This window comes from Phacochoerus africanus, chromosome 2, assembly GCF_016906955.1.
Source record: "Phacochoerus africanus isolate WHEZ1 chromosome 2, ROS_Pafr_v1, whole genome shotgun sequence".
Classification (NCBI taxonomy): domain Eukaryota; kingdom Metazoa; phylum Chordata; class Mammalia; order Artiodactyla; family Suidae; genus Phacochoerus; species Phacochoerus africanus.
The window spans coordinates 196,146,102-196,163,493 of record NC_062545.1 but is presented as its reverse complement, the minus strand read 5'-3'; the positions used below and the strand labels follow the sequence as shown (position 1 = coordinate 196,163,493).

General features: G+C 40.7%; 1 protein-coding gene across 1 annotated transcript in view; it reads right to left on the bottom strand.

Annotated features, from left to right (window-relative positions):
* The window catches only part of ESR2 (estrogen receptor 2), a 62,345-nt gene that overhangs the window by 14,808 nt on the left and 30,145 nt on the right, over positions 1-17,392 (bottom strand). Inside the window, exons 4-6 of the mRNA XM_047767509.1 lie at positions 14,842-15,141; positions 12,007-12,145; positions 5,280-5,413 (exon numbers count right to left, since the gene is read on the bottom strand). Coding sequence (XP_047623465.1) covers positions 5,280-5,413; positions 12,007-12,145; positions 14,842-15,141 — 573 coding nt within the window. The remainder of the gene's footprint in view (positions 1-5,279; positions 5,414-12,006; positions 12,146-14,841; positions 15,142-17,392) is intronic.

Below are 17,392 nucleotides of genomic sequence, written 5' to 3'. Positions count from 1 at the left end.
TTCACATTGAGAAGTTCAATTTGTGTGTTTCATATTTTCCGTGTCTCTTCTTAACATGCTCATGCTTCCCTCTACTCCTTGGACATACGGAATATAGTTATAGTAATTGTTTTATTATCCTTGCCTACTAATTCTATCATCTGCATCATTTGGGCTCTTTTCCAATTATTGTCTTTTTTCTCATTATAGGTGATATTTCCTGCTTTTTTGCATGCTTGCTAACATTTGATTGGTCTGCTTTGTTAGGTGCTGGATATTCCTTTATTCCTTTAAAGAGTCTTGAGCTTTATTATGGGATGAAGTTAAGTTACCTAACAATAGTTTGATTCTTCAGAGCAGCCTTTATCCCCAGACTCATGTTACTCTACTACTGAGGCAATCCTTTTCTGAGTACTACCACCAACATCCAGTATAATATCAGGTTTTTCCCTGTGGCTGGTGAGAACATGAACATTCCTGGCCCTGTCTGTGGACATCAGGGGGTGTTCCATGGGCTCCTTTCTGGTGGCTCTTTCTCTGTCCTCAGTTAGTATCCTCACAAGCATGAGATTAGTACTCAGCTGATGACCTGATGGGAATACCTCCAGATCTCTTAAACCTCTCTGCCCAGCTCTTTCCTCTCCAGTACTCTCCCCTGCAAATCCTAGCTTCCTTAGCTCCCACCCCCCTAATCCACAGCTCTGTCCACTCAAGTTCAGGGAGACCACTGGTGTCTACAGGGGTTACCTATCCTGTGTTGCAATCTGGAAACTGGCTCCAGGCAGTAAACTGGTCAGTCGAAGGGTTCACCTCATCTGTGTCTGTTCTCTTGGGGATCACTGCCCTGAGTGGCCTGTTGTCCAATGTCCAATGCCTAGGGTTTTTAAAATTTAAGGTGGCTAAGTGGATTCTGCCCCTGTATTTGGTTTCAAATTAATGTTACAAATAATTAAGAAGAAAAAATCCTGTAACTTGAAATGCTTAAAATCTAACATATGAAAGACTCACCTCTCCTGAGAGTAGAAATTTTCTAAGAGAAACAGAACCTCATTTTCCTAACAGCAATGCTGAACAGAATAAATTCAGTTTGAAAACTGTTATGACTACCAAGCCAAAAAAATATTCTTAAAAGGAGAGTTCTTGGAGTTCCCTCTGTGGTGCAGGGAGTTAAGAACCTGACTGCAGCAACTCAGGTAGCTGTGGAGGTGTGGGTTCAATCTCTGGACTGGTGCAGTGGGTTAAATGATCTAGTGTTGCTGCGTAGGTCGTAGCTGTGGCTTGGATTCAATCCCTGACCTGGGGACTTCCATATGCCACAGTTGTGGCCATTAAAAAGGAGGAGAAGGAGGAAAGGAGAAGAAGGAGAAGAAATTTAAAATTTGGATTTACTGTAAAACAAATTCTATTCATTTAAAACCACAAGTGGTAATTACATCAGATGCCTCCCCATCCTCTGTAATTCTCTTAACATGGCAGTTCTGTCAGATGTTGTAGAAGGAATATCATGGCCTTAATCTTCTCCATTTGCATAGATGATGTTTCTAGCTTCCCAGCAAAACCGTATGATTTCTCAGAGGCTGAAATGATTGTAAGGAGCCTCGCCAAACAGAAGGCTTTGCACTGCAAAGTGTTATAACAAGAAGCAAACTGCTTTCCAAGGAGCACTCTGCTGCACAGAGAAGAGGTCAAAACTATTTCTGCAAGTAAGAGAAGCCCCATGACCTGGCATTTGATGAATCTCCTGTGCCAAAATAGGAGTGTACTTTTCAGGTAAAGCTTCTCTTTTACAAAGGCAGAAATGACAGAGAACACCTGAGGTAATGTCTATTGGCAGGTTCAAAGAGAAGTTAGGAAAAAGTTGATTTTCTTCCACAGTCAATTTCAAACGTCCCACCAGCGCATTTCCTATACGCACATAAACTTAATGGCTGATGTAAGCTGGGACCTCCTCTTATTTTATAGAAGGTGAATGGTAACAATAAATGCCAAGAAGAGGCCAGAAACCCCAGAGCACTCAGGAATCTTCTTGCTTTCCCTAACAATTTTCGCTTGTCCAACAATCCATCACTTCTACTCACAAACTTTGCTTTCTAGAGCTGAGGTAGAGAGTGTATTGGGTGCAGGGGAAATGTCTTGTGAGGCACATAGGGCCAGATTGAGTCCCCACCAGGAAGTACCCAAAGGGTGTCTCCAGAGGTTCCAAACCTCACACCACCTTCAGATTCCTTCTTCATCCCCTGTCTCCCTGCTCCTTCAAGATATAGCCACGTCCCCCTGCCCTCCCCTGCCCTGATCCACCTATCTCCTGGACAGCACTTCATGCTCTATACCAGGGTTACTCGAAGTACAGTCTCTTACCATTCCACAAAGAGAGAACTAGAAATCAAAGGTAAGCATTTGAAAACTTCTATAGCAATTGACACAGTAATTTTAAATCAGATGAAACTAACAACAAAATGATAGGGCTTATATTTTGTACTTTCATGCTTCTAATATTTTTATATTTTTTGACTAAACTAGTTGTCTATAACTATTTTATTTTTTGTTTTGTTTTTATGCACCTGTAGCACATGGAGGTTCCAAGGCTAGGGGTTGAATTGGAGCTGCAGGTGCCGGCCTATGCCACAGACACAGCAATGTGGGATCCAAGTGGCATCTGTGACCTACACTGCAGCTCATAGCAATGCCGGATCCTTAACCCACTGAGTGAGGTCAGGGATCGAACTTGCATCCTCATGGATACTAGTCAGGTATGTAAGCCACAATGGGAAATTTTTATTTTATTTTAACAATTTCAAAGTTAAAAAAGAAAGGGAAATCTGGTCCCTCACCATGGATAGTTTGAGAAGCACTGCTCTATGTGTTTCCTTTTCCCTACATCAAAACTCATGCCAATGTCCAAGGGTACCTCTTAGAGAGGAAGTGAATGTAGGCTGGAGAAGGACAGGTCATCAGGCCTCACGCCAGGAGGCAGCATGGAACTCATGCAGACACAGGTTCTGCATCACATTTTGGCTGCAGGAACTGTGGCTTGGTCTGAGTGAAAATAAAGTAGCATAATTCCATCTCATGGATTCCTGTTGCTCAAACACTCAATTCTAAAACTGGGTAAAATCTAGGTAATTAAGATTCATACATTGCCCAAATGAAGTCTATAAGTCCTCAGCTGAGGATTAAAACTTGGACATACGTATCATTTGAGAAAGGAAAAAAAAAAAAAAAACAAACCTAAAGGCCCAGGGAGAGTAGATAGCTAAGCAAACCAAAGCAATCAATGCCTAGTAGAGCAGCTGGAATGAATACCAGGTAGACCGTAAACCCGACAGGATGAAAATTACTCAGAAGCTCAGAAATGTGTGCAAAATAACACATCTCTATTATTGCAGCAATGTTTATAATGGTTAAAAAAGGAAAATGCATATTAAGTAAAGGCCCATCTTAGAGAAATGACTGCACAATGCAGACAATGCCCTTGGCTTTAAAGACAGAGTCAGATCTCCCCTCATGAACCTAGAGAGACTTCACAGCAAGCTGAAAAGGTAAAAAGCAAGATGTAAGGAGTATTTGTACATAGCATCCCATCTTTTTTTAATGGCAAAAAGGGCCTATCTGTATATATACTGGAGGTGAGGTATTTAAATGATTAGAGCATGGAAGAAGGTATGAAGTCTATCCTCTGGTTGTGAAGATTACCTACTTGGTGTTAGACTGGAAGGATCAAGCAAAACATAAGATCTGGGCAAGCTTCCTTCAAAGTTTCCATCATTTTTAATACAAGATGCTATGCTGTTGATGTAAATTTATATATATGAGCATAAGTATACATGTAAACTTCCCTATCTCTATCAAGATCTGTTAAAGAATGGTCACCAAGTTTTGATGGTTACCTGGGGTGGGGGTAGGGATTCCTGGTGATTTTTAATTTCTTCTTTGTTGAGTTTTCTTTTGTTTGATTGTTTACAATAACTAGGTATTATTTATATAAGAAGAAAGAAACAGCAAAACCTCAGCATACCATATCTTAGACTTCTGCCTCATTTCCCACTTTTAATACCTACATTTCCCTCGAGCCAGTTCCCTTCCTTGCTGCCCCCCTCCCCCATACTAAGTCAGTTCAGGCTCTCAGACCCAACTCTTGTTGGGCCCCCTGCCTCAGTCGCTCCCCTTTCCAGTAAGTCCACAGCATGGAAGCCCAAGTGACCTTTCAAGAATGCCCATCTGTTGGTCATACTTCCCCAGATGACCTTCTTCTCTAGCTGCTCAATGCCCAAGCAATGGTTCTCACCCGGAGTGATGTACTGTAATCTTCCATGCTGCATTTTACAGCCTCATCCACCTCCTTCTACACTCTACCACTGCATGACTTGCAGCTCCTGGCTCACCCCATCCTTTCACTCTTCCCGGCCTATTCCTCCCACCTGCCCAGTGAACATCCGTTCATCGTTCCCTTCTGCAACCATTCTGGCATCTCTCCTGTCTTCCCAGAATACTCAGTGGTCTGTATACACTTTGGGATTGCACTGATATCATTCTCTTCAATGAATGTGTTTTTTTTTTTTTCTCTCTCTCTGAGTTACTGGAGGGCAGAACTATATCCTCAATGTCTTCAGAGAATGAAAGAATGAGTGAACTTGTAAAAGCAGAACCCAAAATAGTGAATATAAATTCATGTTAACCATGTAAAAGGCCTGTATAAACACTGGAAATGGCTGAAAGTCTAGTTATAAAATACATGAGACCAGTTATAAAATACACAATCATGGGGGTGACTCATACAGTATGGTGACGATAGCTAATAATGCTATATTGCATATTTGAAAGTTGCTAAGAAGATCTTAAAAGCCCTTATCGTAAGAAAAAAAGTTTTGTAACTACATATGGTGGCAGATGTTAAACTTATGGTGATCATTTCTTAGTACATACAAATTTTGAATCATTATGTTGTACACCTAAAACTAATATGTTACATGTCAATTATATCACAATAAAATAAATCAAAATGTCAAAGAAAGAAAAAAGGATGAAAGGTAAACATTCAAAAGTTCATTTTTTTCTTTTCAAGTAGAGTAGCTTGAGCCACTTTTCAAATTACTAACAGTAATTCACCCAATGGATAATTTATATTCAAATTACCAAATGTTAACTACAGTTTAAATCCCTACAAATTGAAACAAGTCAGAAGGAAAGGCATTTTCCCCTTTTTAAGTAAAATAAGAAATTCAGTACCCCTCAACATCATGCCAGCTCTAGAAACAGCATCTCTCCCTCATAAAACATAGCCCAACTACGTGGTTACTTACTGGAGTTGAGGAGGATCATGGCCTTGACACAGAGATACTCCTTGTGTTGGAGTTTTAACTCACGAAACCTTGAAGTCGTTGCCAGGAGCATGTCAAAGATTTCCAGAATTCCTTCTACACATTTCCCTTCATCCCTACAAAAATCCATTTGGAAATTTAAGGAATATAGAGCTTCAGGTAGCCATCAAAAGCAATAAGGAGAATTTTCTTTTTCATCTCAAATTTCATCTTGTATATCCTTGTTACGTGGCAATGAGACCACAGCCAGAAATATGAAATTACTGCAATTATTTTTATAAAAGGAAGACAGGACATTTCTTACAAGTCCCTAAAGCAAACTTTTGAATAAATACTATTTAGGCGACAGTGTACACTGGCACTATGTTTTCCTTCTATCTGTTCACCAAATGTTTTATTTTAGGAATACCATTTCTGTTGATTATTTTTGAAACCATTTTAACCAACCAGCCCTCCATATGACATGTATCACTAAAATGAGACATTCCATGTTCCCAGCAGAAGTCTCTGAAGTATTAATGAGGAAAGACTAAATGTTACAGAAGCAAATATCCCAAAAAGAAATAATCCTTGATATCAAGAGTTTAACTCTCATTTCCTGGTGGTTAATTAGAGAGTATCAGCCAAATAAGAGAAATTTAAATGTAGTTTGAAAAGAAGCTAATATGACATACAAAAAAATCACACTTACAGAAGATAAATTAGAATTAGTAAAGGAAGGTAGAAATGGAGACGTGGTAATTTCAACTTGCCAAAATTGTTTTTAAGAAAGTTTTAGACAAACTTTGGACCATATAATCAAAATTCTTTTGAGTGATCCTTACAGAAATGGTTAAGCATACATTTGAAGTAAATTACTTGAAGCTGGAGAAAATACCAGCTTCAATTCACTCCAGCCAGACACACATTATTCCACCTCACTGCTCCCAAAAAACTTCCACTATCATCAATCACAGAGTTACTAGAAGTCTGTGACAAGGAAGCAGTTAAGACAATTTTGCCACAAGAACTTTCACGTGTTTCTAAAAGCTCGCAGTACACAGCCAAAGGTGGCCATGGCCACAGTGGGTTTCTGTAAGTTCCCTTTTCCTTTTTCACAGCAGCCCCTGACCTGGACCTGAGATCTTCAGAGAACTGGCTGCTGCTTCTCCCTCAACCCTAAGCCAGGACATTTGGGTGGTGGTGTTTGGGAATGAAGGGACACCTGTGGGTACTGCCCATCCTCATAAAGCCTTTCCCATCCGGTGTTACTCTAGGACAGCAGCTCACCAGGATCCTGCAGACCATAGCCTTCACATCTCTGCAAGGTCACTACACAGGACTGCCAGTATACAAACTTCCCCTTCTGGCAAACAAGCATGGTAACATTGGCAACCAGTTGAGACATTCTGAAAGTGCACAGGTTAAATGCTAAAACACCAGGTCCCCTGAGGAGTCACTCCTAAGGGAGAGGCTGCCTTGGAGAATCCAAGCTCTGGGCAAAGGATGCCAAAATCTATAGGAACCCCCCAGACCTCCATGCCCCATCCTCCCACCTCTCCTGCTCTGGGCTTCCCCAGCCAGCCTGAGTGTCCTGTAAGGACACATATGCCCTGCACATAGCAGAGGCACAAGAAATACTCACTGAATACCCCTTAAGCCAATCACCAGATTAATCTGCCCAAGACATTTTGTTATTAAAAATTTTAATTGTTGGACTTGAAGATATTTGATACTGAGAAAAGATGATTTTAAAATATCTCTGGAGGCCATGGGCTGTGGTGTAGGTTGCAGACGTGGCTCAGATCTGGCATTGCTGTGGCTGTGGTATAGGCCAGTGGCTACAGCTCCGATTAGACCCCTAGCCTGGGAACCTCCATATGCCGCGGGAGCAGCTCAAGAAAAGGCAAGAAGACAAAAAAATAAAAATAAAATAAAATATCTCTAGAGGGAGTTCCCATTGTGGTGCAGCAGAAATGAATCCAACTAGTATCCGAGGATGTGGGTTCAATCCCTGGCCTCGTTCAGTGGGTTCAAGATCCAGCATTGCTGTGAGCTGCAGTGTAGGTCACAGACGTGGCTCAGATCCCACACTGCCATGGCTGTAGTATAGACCAGCAGCTGTAGCTCCAATTAGACCCCTAGCCTGGGAACTTCCATATGCCACAGGGGCATTCCTAAAAAGAAAAAAATATATATCTTTGGGGGCAAAAACAAAATATTCACCAAGTCCTGCATTGACAGTTTAAGTTTCCCTCTTTATTCTTATTCACTAAGAGGTGGGGTCATGAGCATATGTCCACACATGGGTACACACACACACACAGACTCCTCCCCCAATAGTATGAGAAGGGGACTCATTTGAAATCAATCCTATTTTGCAGAAGTTGCCACCTGTGCCTGCCTAAGAACACGTCCCCAAATACTGTTTCCTCATTAAAACACATACCAGTTTAATATAAACTCATATTTTTAAGATGAAGGGAGAGTTAACATTGCAGGATATCTTAAACCCTGGTAAATGCTGCAACTCACAGTAATCAGATCATGTGTATCTCATGAAAAAAGTGAATTTCTAAACCAGTTCTAAAAAACTAGGTTTGATTGCTTTCTCAGCAGGTGTGAGAGCCAACCCTCATTTAAGAGGTGGTAAGGTTAGAATATTTTTATTCACTTGACGAGCTATAGAAATCAAATACATTTCTAGAAAACAAATGAGAAATATAGGGGCAATAAGGTACAATACCTCATAAACAACATCCTAATAAAGTTCTACTTTAAAATAAGTTATACAGAACACAGTGAGGAAGGAACTTCAAAATAACAAATCAGTGAAACCTATTTCATTTATTTTATAAGTAACTATGAAGTGATCTGAATTACAAGTAAGAAATCAGGATGGGTTTAAAAGATGTGAATTCAAGCTAATGGGTATATGATGTGGATGTTAAAATACTGAAACAATGTATCAATCAAACCAACCTACTTGTAGAAATTTACTTTTATACCCCATTTGCCCACAAACCAGTTTTAAATAAAAATAAAAGTAGTAGTTCCATGTGGTCTATTTTATTATTTGATAACCACCCCTGTATAAAAGAAAAAGATTCTGCGTGGTAACCAAGGACAAAATGTTGAAAGGGTCGGCCTCCCTTTGGGGTTCACTGTCCTGTACTGACAGAGATACCCACGGGCAGACACATGGGGCTAACGGGCCACAGTTTGTTTACCTCCGTGTGGGCGGCCAGGAGGTTAGGAGAGCTTAGCACATGGAAAGGGCTTAACTATCATATTCAGGTGAAAGGACCTGAGTACAAAAGGGAAATAAAAATTCAGAAATGAAACTTCTGCAGAGTTCTGGAAGAAAATTCCATATACAAGTACCTAATGTGAATGCAAACTCAGTACATATACACCTGCGAGTCCCCAGGATGCCATAAATATCCACTTCCTCTGACTTCTTAGTAACATTTAACACTTATGAGACAGTTACCAGTTGATGCCGAGGACACATGATGTCTTGGCATAAATGATTTTTTGAGCAAGAAGAAGTTCAGATTCTGTGGCAGATTTTCACATGAATTTGGGATTCTAGTGATGACAGAAAGAACTACCTTGTTCGAAATAAGCTGATTACCCAGATTTTCCTCTCATCCCCAGTAGATTCAAGTTTTCTCGCTGCAGAAGCCTCAACAAGAATAAAGGGAAACAGAAATTACAGTCTCAGTCTCCACAAGTAAATAGGCTAATTTAGTTGTATTCACAGCTTACATGGTCATATCACCACTCGAAGGAACTCCGACAGGAAAATCCACCAAAAGACAGTTATTTTCAAGTAGTGTGAAAATTATTTATTCACATTGCAAAAAAGATTCATAATAGAACTCCTTCGTGGTGCATGATCCCCGACTTTTTGAATAAATAGCATTGTGAACATTTTTGAATAAACAATTCCTCCAGACACATACCCATTAAAGTGTCTTTATCTGTATAATGGATGCACTAAGAATCTCAGACTTGAAATTCTAGACTTTCCAGAGTTAATGTGCTAAAAACAGGACAGGCTGCAACAAAAAATTACCACTAATAGGCACTCCAAAAAAAAAAAAAAATGCCTGTTCAATGTGAGTGTATCGACAACTCCCAAGAACTCCTATTCTATATTCACTCAAATATACTCAATTTCCGGGTTGTAAAAAATCCTACTTTCAAATATTTACAAAGTAATGTGACTATCAAAACAGTATTGCTTCTTTAATAAGAAGAAAAATTATTTATTTTTGTCTTTTATTATTTAAATAGGTAGGCCTAAAATCTATCTGGGATTTACGTCAATTTTTAGTAACTTATACACATACAAGAATTAAGGAACCCATACAATAAGCTGATAGTTGTACTAAAAACCAGGAATGAGAAGTTCCTGGTGCCTCAGCAGGTTAAGGATCCAGTGTGGTCACAGCTGGTCAATGCAATGGGGCGGGTTTGATCCCTGGCCCAGAGAACTGCCATATGCTGCGGGTGTGGCCAAAGTGTGTGTGGGGGAAAGAAGGATCAGTCACTGAAAATAAACACTAAATGTGGTGCCAATTTAGAAATCAAGGCAGAAAGTAAAATAACCCAATCCTAATGTTCACAAATTTACCACCAAAGGATAGAACTTCTTCCTAGCACTAACTTCTAGGGAATTTTGTGTGTGTGTGTGTGTGTAGGTTTATTTAAACTCCAAGTGGTAGAGTTCTCATTGTGGCTCAAAGGGTTAAGAATGCTACTAGTACCCATGAGGATGTGGGTTCAATCCCTGGCCTCGCTCAGTGAGTTAAGGATCCAGCGTTGCTGTTGCTGTGGTGTAGGCCTCAGTTGCAGCTCCAATTCAAGCCCTAGCCTGGGAACTTCCTTATGCCACAGGTGCGGCCCTAAAAAGAAGAAGAAGAAGAAAAAAAAAATCCAAGTGGAACATAATGAGTGAATGAATGAATGAGAGTAACAGCTTGGCTGAGTGCCTGGCCTTTCTGCCTGCCTTGCAACATGGTGCCTGAGATGACACAGCAGGAGTTGTAGGTTTCTAAAGTGGGCAGAGAGTAAAAGAAAGTTATTCCAAGACAAAAGAATAAGTGAAATAGAAAGTTACTTTGCCTTTTGGCCTCCTGTTCTTCCCCCATCCAGTTCTCTATCCCGCTGAGGGGCATGTACTGTTACAGATAAGAGTGTGAACTTGACAGCCAGCCCCTGCACTCAGCTCCATCCCTTCCTACTCTGTACCTGCAGGCATGTTACCCCCTCTCTTTTCCATGTCCGAAGGACAGGGATAATAATGGTGTGGACCAGTAAAGCACTCTTACAAAGAAGAAATGACTTAGCACATATCAGTGCCAACATGGTGTCTGGCATATATAGGCCAAGTTAGCTATTTTGATTTCAACGGAAGGGTCTGGACTTTCAGAACCTCCCTCTGTGGTTTACCATCTGGGCTTGCTCCTGCGAGAGCCACAGTATATGGTCCAGCTCTTCCCAAGGCCCTGTTCTCCACCAAAACACCTCAGTTACTTAGAACAGGGCTCTTTGTCAACGCTGTTGCCCGTGACAACAGACAGAATGGGGGCTGACATCCTGGCTATTACTTTTCATCTTCACAAGGTGTGTGTGGGGAGATTCTGAAGAGGTAATGAGTTTGGGGGCAGACACTTCCTATCCACTGCATTAGGCGTCCTTCTCTCTGCTTAGCGTGAAATGTGGCTGAACATGCAACGCTAGCACCTTTTCAATACAAGGAATGTGGAAATCAATTTCCATGGAGGTTTTCAACTGTTCAATTTTACACCAAGAAAGCGTTCTACTTTTCCTACTAAAAAGCTTGAGTGTTGCATATTCTAGCCTTTCCTCCACAAACAGTTCACCTAAGTCAGTTAAGTCAACTGGTTCCTTCTCTGGAGTTCCCATCATGGCTTGGCGGTGATGAAACCACCTAGTATCCATGAGGATACGGGTTCCATCCCTGGCCTTGCTCAGTGGGTTAAGGATCCGGCATTGCCATGAGCTATGGTGTTGCTTGCAGACGCAGCTTGGATTCCGAGTTGCTGTGGCTTTTGTGTAGGCCGGCAGCTACAGCTCTGATTCGACCCCTAGCCTGGGAGCTCCCATATGCCGCAGGCATGGCCCTAAAAAACAAACAAAAACTGGTTCCTTTTCTGTGCCATCTTTAAAAGAAAACTAAGTGCAATCAAGTTACAGCATTAACATTATCAACCCCCAGTTTCTTTTAACTCCCATCTGATTTTAATAACCATTCCTTCCACTGCAATTGCCAACAATGGTCTACAGATGCAGTTAGAATGAGTTAAAGCACATTAAACTTCATAGATTTATAAGAACTGTATCACCTGCCCAGACAGCTAGAGATGCAAATGGACCCTACGAGTGGGAAGAACAGCAGGACATCTTAAAATTATAACCTGAAAATGGAATCTTTTAATGCAGAAAAATCTAAGTTAGTCTGTACACTGAGTGGCCACACACCCTGCAGGACACAGTCCCTGCTATGGCCTGGCTGGTGAATGCAGCCGAGCGCTCATGCTCTCTCTCCTTCTTCGGTGACGGAGCTCATGACCTTATTTTCCTTTTCCCACCCTTTTGGGGGTGAGGTTTTAACTGCAGAGCCTAGGACTTTGTCCCCACCTCACTCAGCACCTCACTCAAACCAGTCAGAGAAGAAACACAAAGTATTTTTCCTCACCTGTCCAGAACGAGGTCTGGAGCAAAGATGAGCTTGCCGGGGTGGTCGATGGAGCGCCACATCAGCCCCACCATGAGCACCTCCAACCAGCAGCTCTCCAGGAGCCGCACTTGGTCGTACAGGCTGAGCTCCACGAAGCCTGGGGGAAGCGAGAGGCCGTGAGCACACCCACCCTCCTCCGCCGCCCCCAGTTCCATAAAAACAGAAGAGCAAGTTTTAAAAAGCTGAGAAAACATAAATCATATGGGATGTGGGGTGGGTATCAGTATTTTGAAGACATGGCTAAATGCTGCCAAGGAAGAAAAACTCAAAAGGAGCAACTCACAATTTCCAGTCTCCAACCCCATCTAGAGAAAAGTGTACTTCATTTAGAATGCGTAAAGCACTGTCACCTGGGCTCCTGCAGCTTCCTGGAAAGATGCCAGGGGAGAACAGAGAGCTGGCTTTGATCTCTGATAGTAACATCCTAATAATTCTGCACTACTGAGAAAAATAGAGCTCTGTCTCCAGTAGAGGGGCAGCCTCTCTGGCCTGGTCCAAGATTGGGACTGGGAGGAGTGGGAGGGTGGGGGATGGGATAGTGGGGATGGGGCTTGCAGAGAGCAGGGCCACCCCTGCAAAAAGCCAAAGCTCCAGCTGAAAGTATTTCACCAATTGCTCAAAATTTCCCAGCTAGTGTTAGAATCACTCTGAGTGGGTGCACTGTCTTGAGGCTTTTCTATGCTGAAGAGTGCATGTAACAAATGAAACAGGTCCCTAAAGAAGAACACTTCAAAAAGCAAAATGGAGATCACTGGTTCTCCCCCTACCCTGCCCCCAAGCCACAGTAAGAGGAGGAGGTGGTATAATATAAATATAGTCACCAAACAGCCTTGGGATGAATGGACTCTGGTCAGAATCCCTGCTCCAGCTCAGCCCAGCTAGATACTTAATCTCCTTTGCTTTCTTACAGGAAAAATGGGGGTAATAATGCCTACCTCTGAGAATTTCCTATGGGTAGGATCTCTCATCATCCTCCTTTTATAGATAAAGAAACTGGCACAGAGAACACACATGATTCAAGTCTTTGAACAATTACAACAAAAATCTGCATAAAGGAGAATTTAATAGAGTGATGAATGAAAAGATGTAGAAATCCTTTCCAAAGCCACATCCCACACTTAGTTCAGGAGCCTAAAATGCGTGCGTGTTGCAATCTCACCCACAGTGATAGACAATAAGCCTACCCAAGGGAGATCAAGCTTTTCATACTTGCAGATATGGAACAAAATCAAGGCTAGTTGATAGTCTTTTTTTTGTGTGTGTGTGGACACTGACTATATTATTATCTATGAAAGAGGGAAAAAAACCCTCACAACTCAGACCATGCCTAGGTTTTCTGAAAATTTTCCAAAATGTCAGGCTTGGAGAGGGACTAAGGCAGCTTAAGAGTTGGGTTTTGTCATGGCACAAAGAAGCTGAATTAATTTCTCCACCTCTCTCCACGTGGGTGTGGTCTTGAAAACTAGTGCTTGGAATACATGCAGAGCAAAAGCTAGAGAAAGTTGAGTCCGTATCATCTCCTATGGGAAAGAGCTGAGGAAAAAACATCATTCTGGCAAAGGTGAAGATGCTAGACTATCAAAACAGAACTAGGAACCAGGAAATTCTCAGGAAGCTCAGAAGCCCACAAATGACCTGTGTGGATACCTGAGGCACTTACACCCAGCTGCTCTTCACCCAGCACCATACCACTCTCCAGCTTTACAATTAGCCTAATCAGCTGCTGTCCTCCAGGTCATGGGAATTGCCCTAGTGGGTTAGAACTTTGACAGAGACCTCACTTCTTAGACAGACTAAAGATGTAACTGGAGAAGCCCTTGCAGGGGGACGAAGGGTTGCTGTCATTCTTTGTTAGAATCCTGATTCATTCTTTCATGGAAACACCAATTCAACTGATAATTAGATGGTGATTTTGGCACATTGTAGTACTTCAGATATATGTTATAAACTGGTCTGGGAATGTGAGCACATTATAATGCACATTTTACATGATGACTCATGAATAACCCAACCCATGTTTAACTCTATCAAGTTAAGAAGCATCCAGGTTTATTGATGATTCATGTTACTTCTGTAGCTGATTTTACTCTATTTGTCATATATTTCTTTTATGTATATATACGACAGATTCTTTCTTTCCTGGAACAATATTTTACGATTCCTATTTAGCATCTGAGAAAACTCTCACACTAAGTCATGCTGTGCACCCTCACCTGACCACATCCCTCCTGTCAAGGTGAGGAGTCCACAGCCAAGAGAGGGGTTCATGTGGAGCCCATATCCCTTCCTTTTAGACCATGGTCCAGTTCCTAGGACCCTAGAACTTCCTGCCCAAATGGCCCTATGCCCACTTCCAGAGCCCTGGGTCTATCTTCCCAGATCGCATCTAAGCATGAGATGTGGCCAATAGGCTAGTGTCTGCAGGAGATATGGACATTTAGGATGGGGTATGTGCATGTGCAGGATGGGTCTGAGGGGCAGGGGGAGAAGAGACTTAGGAAGAGAAGGGGTCCACCATACACAACTCTTTCTGCACTGCTGTGTCTGGTGTACAGAACTCAGCAGAGTCTAAGAATTCTCAACTGGAACCTGGGCTTCCAGAATATGTTGAAGGCCTATATGTCAAGATAGGAAGAAAGAACATATTTCATTTAAATGTTATAAAACAAGCTGTCAACCTGTTAAAGATTAAAGACATAGCTGGTGGACCTCCATTTTGTTTTCTTTCGCCCTAAATATTAGGGGCAGTCGTTTCCACAAATAAACTTAAAGCTAAGACCCAGAAAGCCCTACCTGGAATTTTCTTGGCCCAGCTGATCATGTGTACCAGTTCCTTGTCGGCCAGCTTGGTCAGGGACATCATCATGGAGGCCTCGGTGAAGGGCGTGCTGGGGCGGCTCACCAGCACGTGGGGTGGCTCGGCCTCCAGGAGCGTGAGCACCAGCTGCTCTGGGCTCAGGGTGCTCAGGAGCAGCTCCTTCACTCGGGTTGTGTGATCACCATTCTTCTTGGCTCTGCTCAGGCAGTGCAGATGCCCCTCAGAATTTCTCTGCTTTCGCACTATGCGGTACCCACACCGTTCTCTCCGGGAGCCTAGAGTAGAGAGCAGACAGTAACACAGTACTTTTCCATCTCCTCCACAAGTTCCCCTGGTCACTAGGGTGAACATGAAGCAATGATTTCAGTACAAGACCTAGTCTAGTCTAGAATCTAGTGTCAGAATGGATCTTGGAACAGGAGCCTGACTCATTTTTGATAGCCCATGGGACATGCACTAGAGTATTACATTTGTGACTGTATTAGCAAAAATCAACAATGTCTTTTCAGCGACCATAGCACAAATGATCTTAAGGTCTTCATTTCAAGTTCATCTATCCCATTTCTAAATCTAAATCCATTTCTCATTTAAAGAATGCTGATATACCTCAGGTTCCAAATCATGAAATTAGGAATTTTCTTCAGGCAGAAAACAGGTAAAAATTAGGAATGGAATATTGATTATTTTCAAACAGTTATCAAATGATTCACTTTCATAACACATCCTTACATTTTTTTATGTGTGTATAAGTTTATTTCAAATAATAATTGAAAAAAATCTGGGAAATATAGAAAAGTACAAATTTTGCCTTAAAGTCAGTTTTCTTTTAATGCTTTTATACTTTTCTGTATTTTATACACAAAATTAGGATCACAGTATATATACTATTTCATAACCTGCTTTTTCTCTTTTTATTAAAAATGTGCCATTTTACATTTAAAAAATCTATGCAGTGTTCTGTTCTATGAGCACAGCATCACATATATAAAGTGTCCCTTACTGATGGAAATATAGGTTGGTTCTAATTTCTTTTATACTATATATACACACACACACATATCACAATGAAAATACATGCTTATACCTGTATCCAATTACTTCCTTAAATTAAGTCAATGATGTCAAGTTGTTAAAGGTATGTACACATTTAAAGTTTTGATAAATATTGGAGATCCTGTTGTGGCTCAGCAGCAACAAACTTGATAAGTGTCCATGAGGATGCAGGTTTAATCCCTAGCCTTGCTCAGTGGGTTAAGGATTCAGCATTACCGTGAGCTCTGGTGTAGGTTGCAGACACAATTTGGACCTTGCATTGCTATGGCTGTGGCACAGGCCATCAGCTACAGCTTCAATTTGACCCCTCGCTGAGGAACTTCCATATATGACAGTGTGGCCCTAGAAAGACAAAAATAAATGAATAATAAATAAATCAAAATAAAGTTTTGATAAATATTGATAGATCGCCCTCCAAAAGTATTTTTAAATTTATAATCTAAACAATACTTTAAGGGCAACCTATTTTCTCCTCACATCATTGGGCATGAAAAATCATTTTTAACCTTTATTACCCTGACAGGGGACTAAATCTCATTTTACATTGTATTTTTTAAGTTACTAGCAAGGTTGACAATTACATTTACCCTTCATATTTCTTTTACTTGTATATTGCCTATTTGCTTTTTTTGCCCTCTATCTCCCTACGTGCCTACAAAGGCTCTTTATACATTAATGATAGATAACTTTTGTTACATTCAACCTCTGTCTTATTTGTTAACTATCTTTTAACTCTGCTCATGGTGTCTTTTGTGATAAGAAGATTTAGTACACAGTCAAATTTGTCTTTGTTTCACATTAAGATCATACAAATATTCTCCTATTTCTTCTTTAAGTACTTTAAGTACTGTGGTTCAAACTTATTTGGAATTTTATATATGTTTAAATTATGTCCTATTGAAGTTTCATATTACATTTTTCCAAATGGATGTTCAATATCCATTTATTAAATAAGTTTTTCCCATGGATTTTTTTTTATAAAATGACCTGTCATTTAATAAATGTGTATAAACGTATCTTCTTTCAGATTTTCCATTCTGTTTCATAAATCTGTATTTATATTCTTATTCTGGTACCAAAATGTTTCAGTTACTATAAGTTTGTATAGCAGAACACAATGGGATACTGTCTTTAAGAAAGAAAATTTCAAATTAGAATTATACCAAGCTGAACTATCATTCAAATGGATAAATTAAAGATACTTTCAGTTAAAAAATCGAGAACATACATTATTTTACAGTTTCTTTGAAATAAATACTGTGTTCTTTGGGATGGAGAAAAATGAATCGGAAGCAAGCAATGAAAGTCAAGAGGCAATGGTAAGAAAAATTGGTAAACATGTGAGTAAATCTAAAAAACAGTAAATAACTAAGATAACTAATTTCCAGAGCTACAGAAATGAAGTGGAACCTAAATTCCATAATATAACATATGTGATGAGAGAGGAATAATCTTGGCTAGAACTTTCTAAGA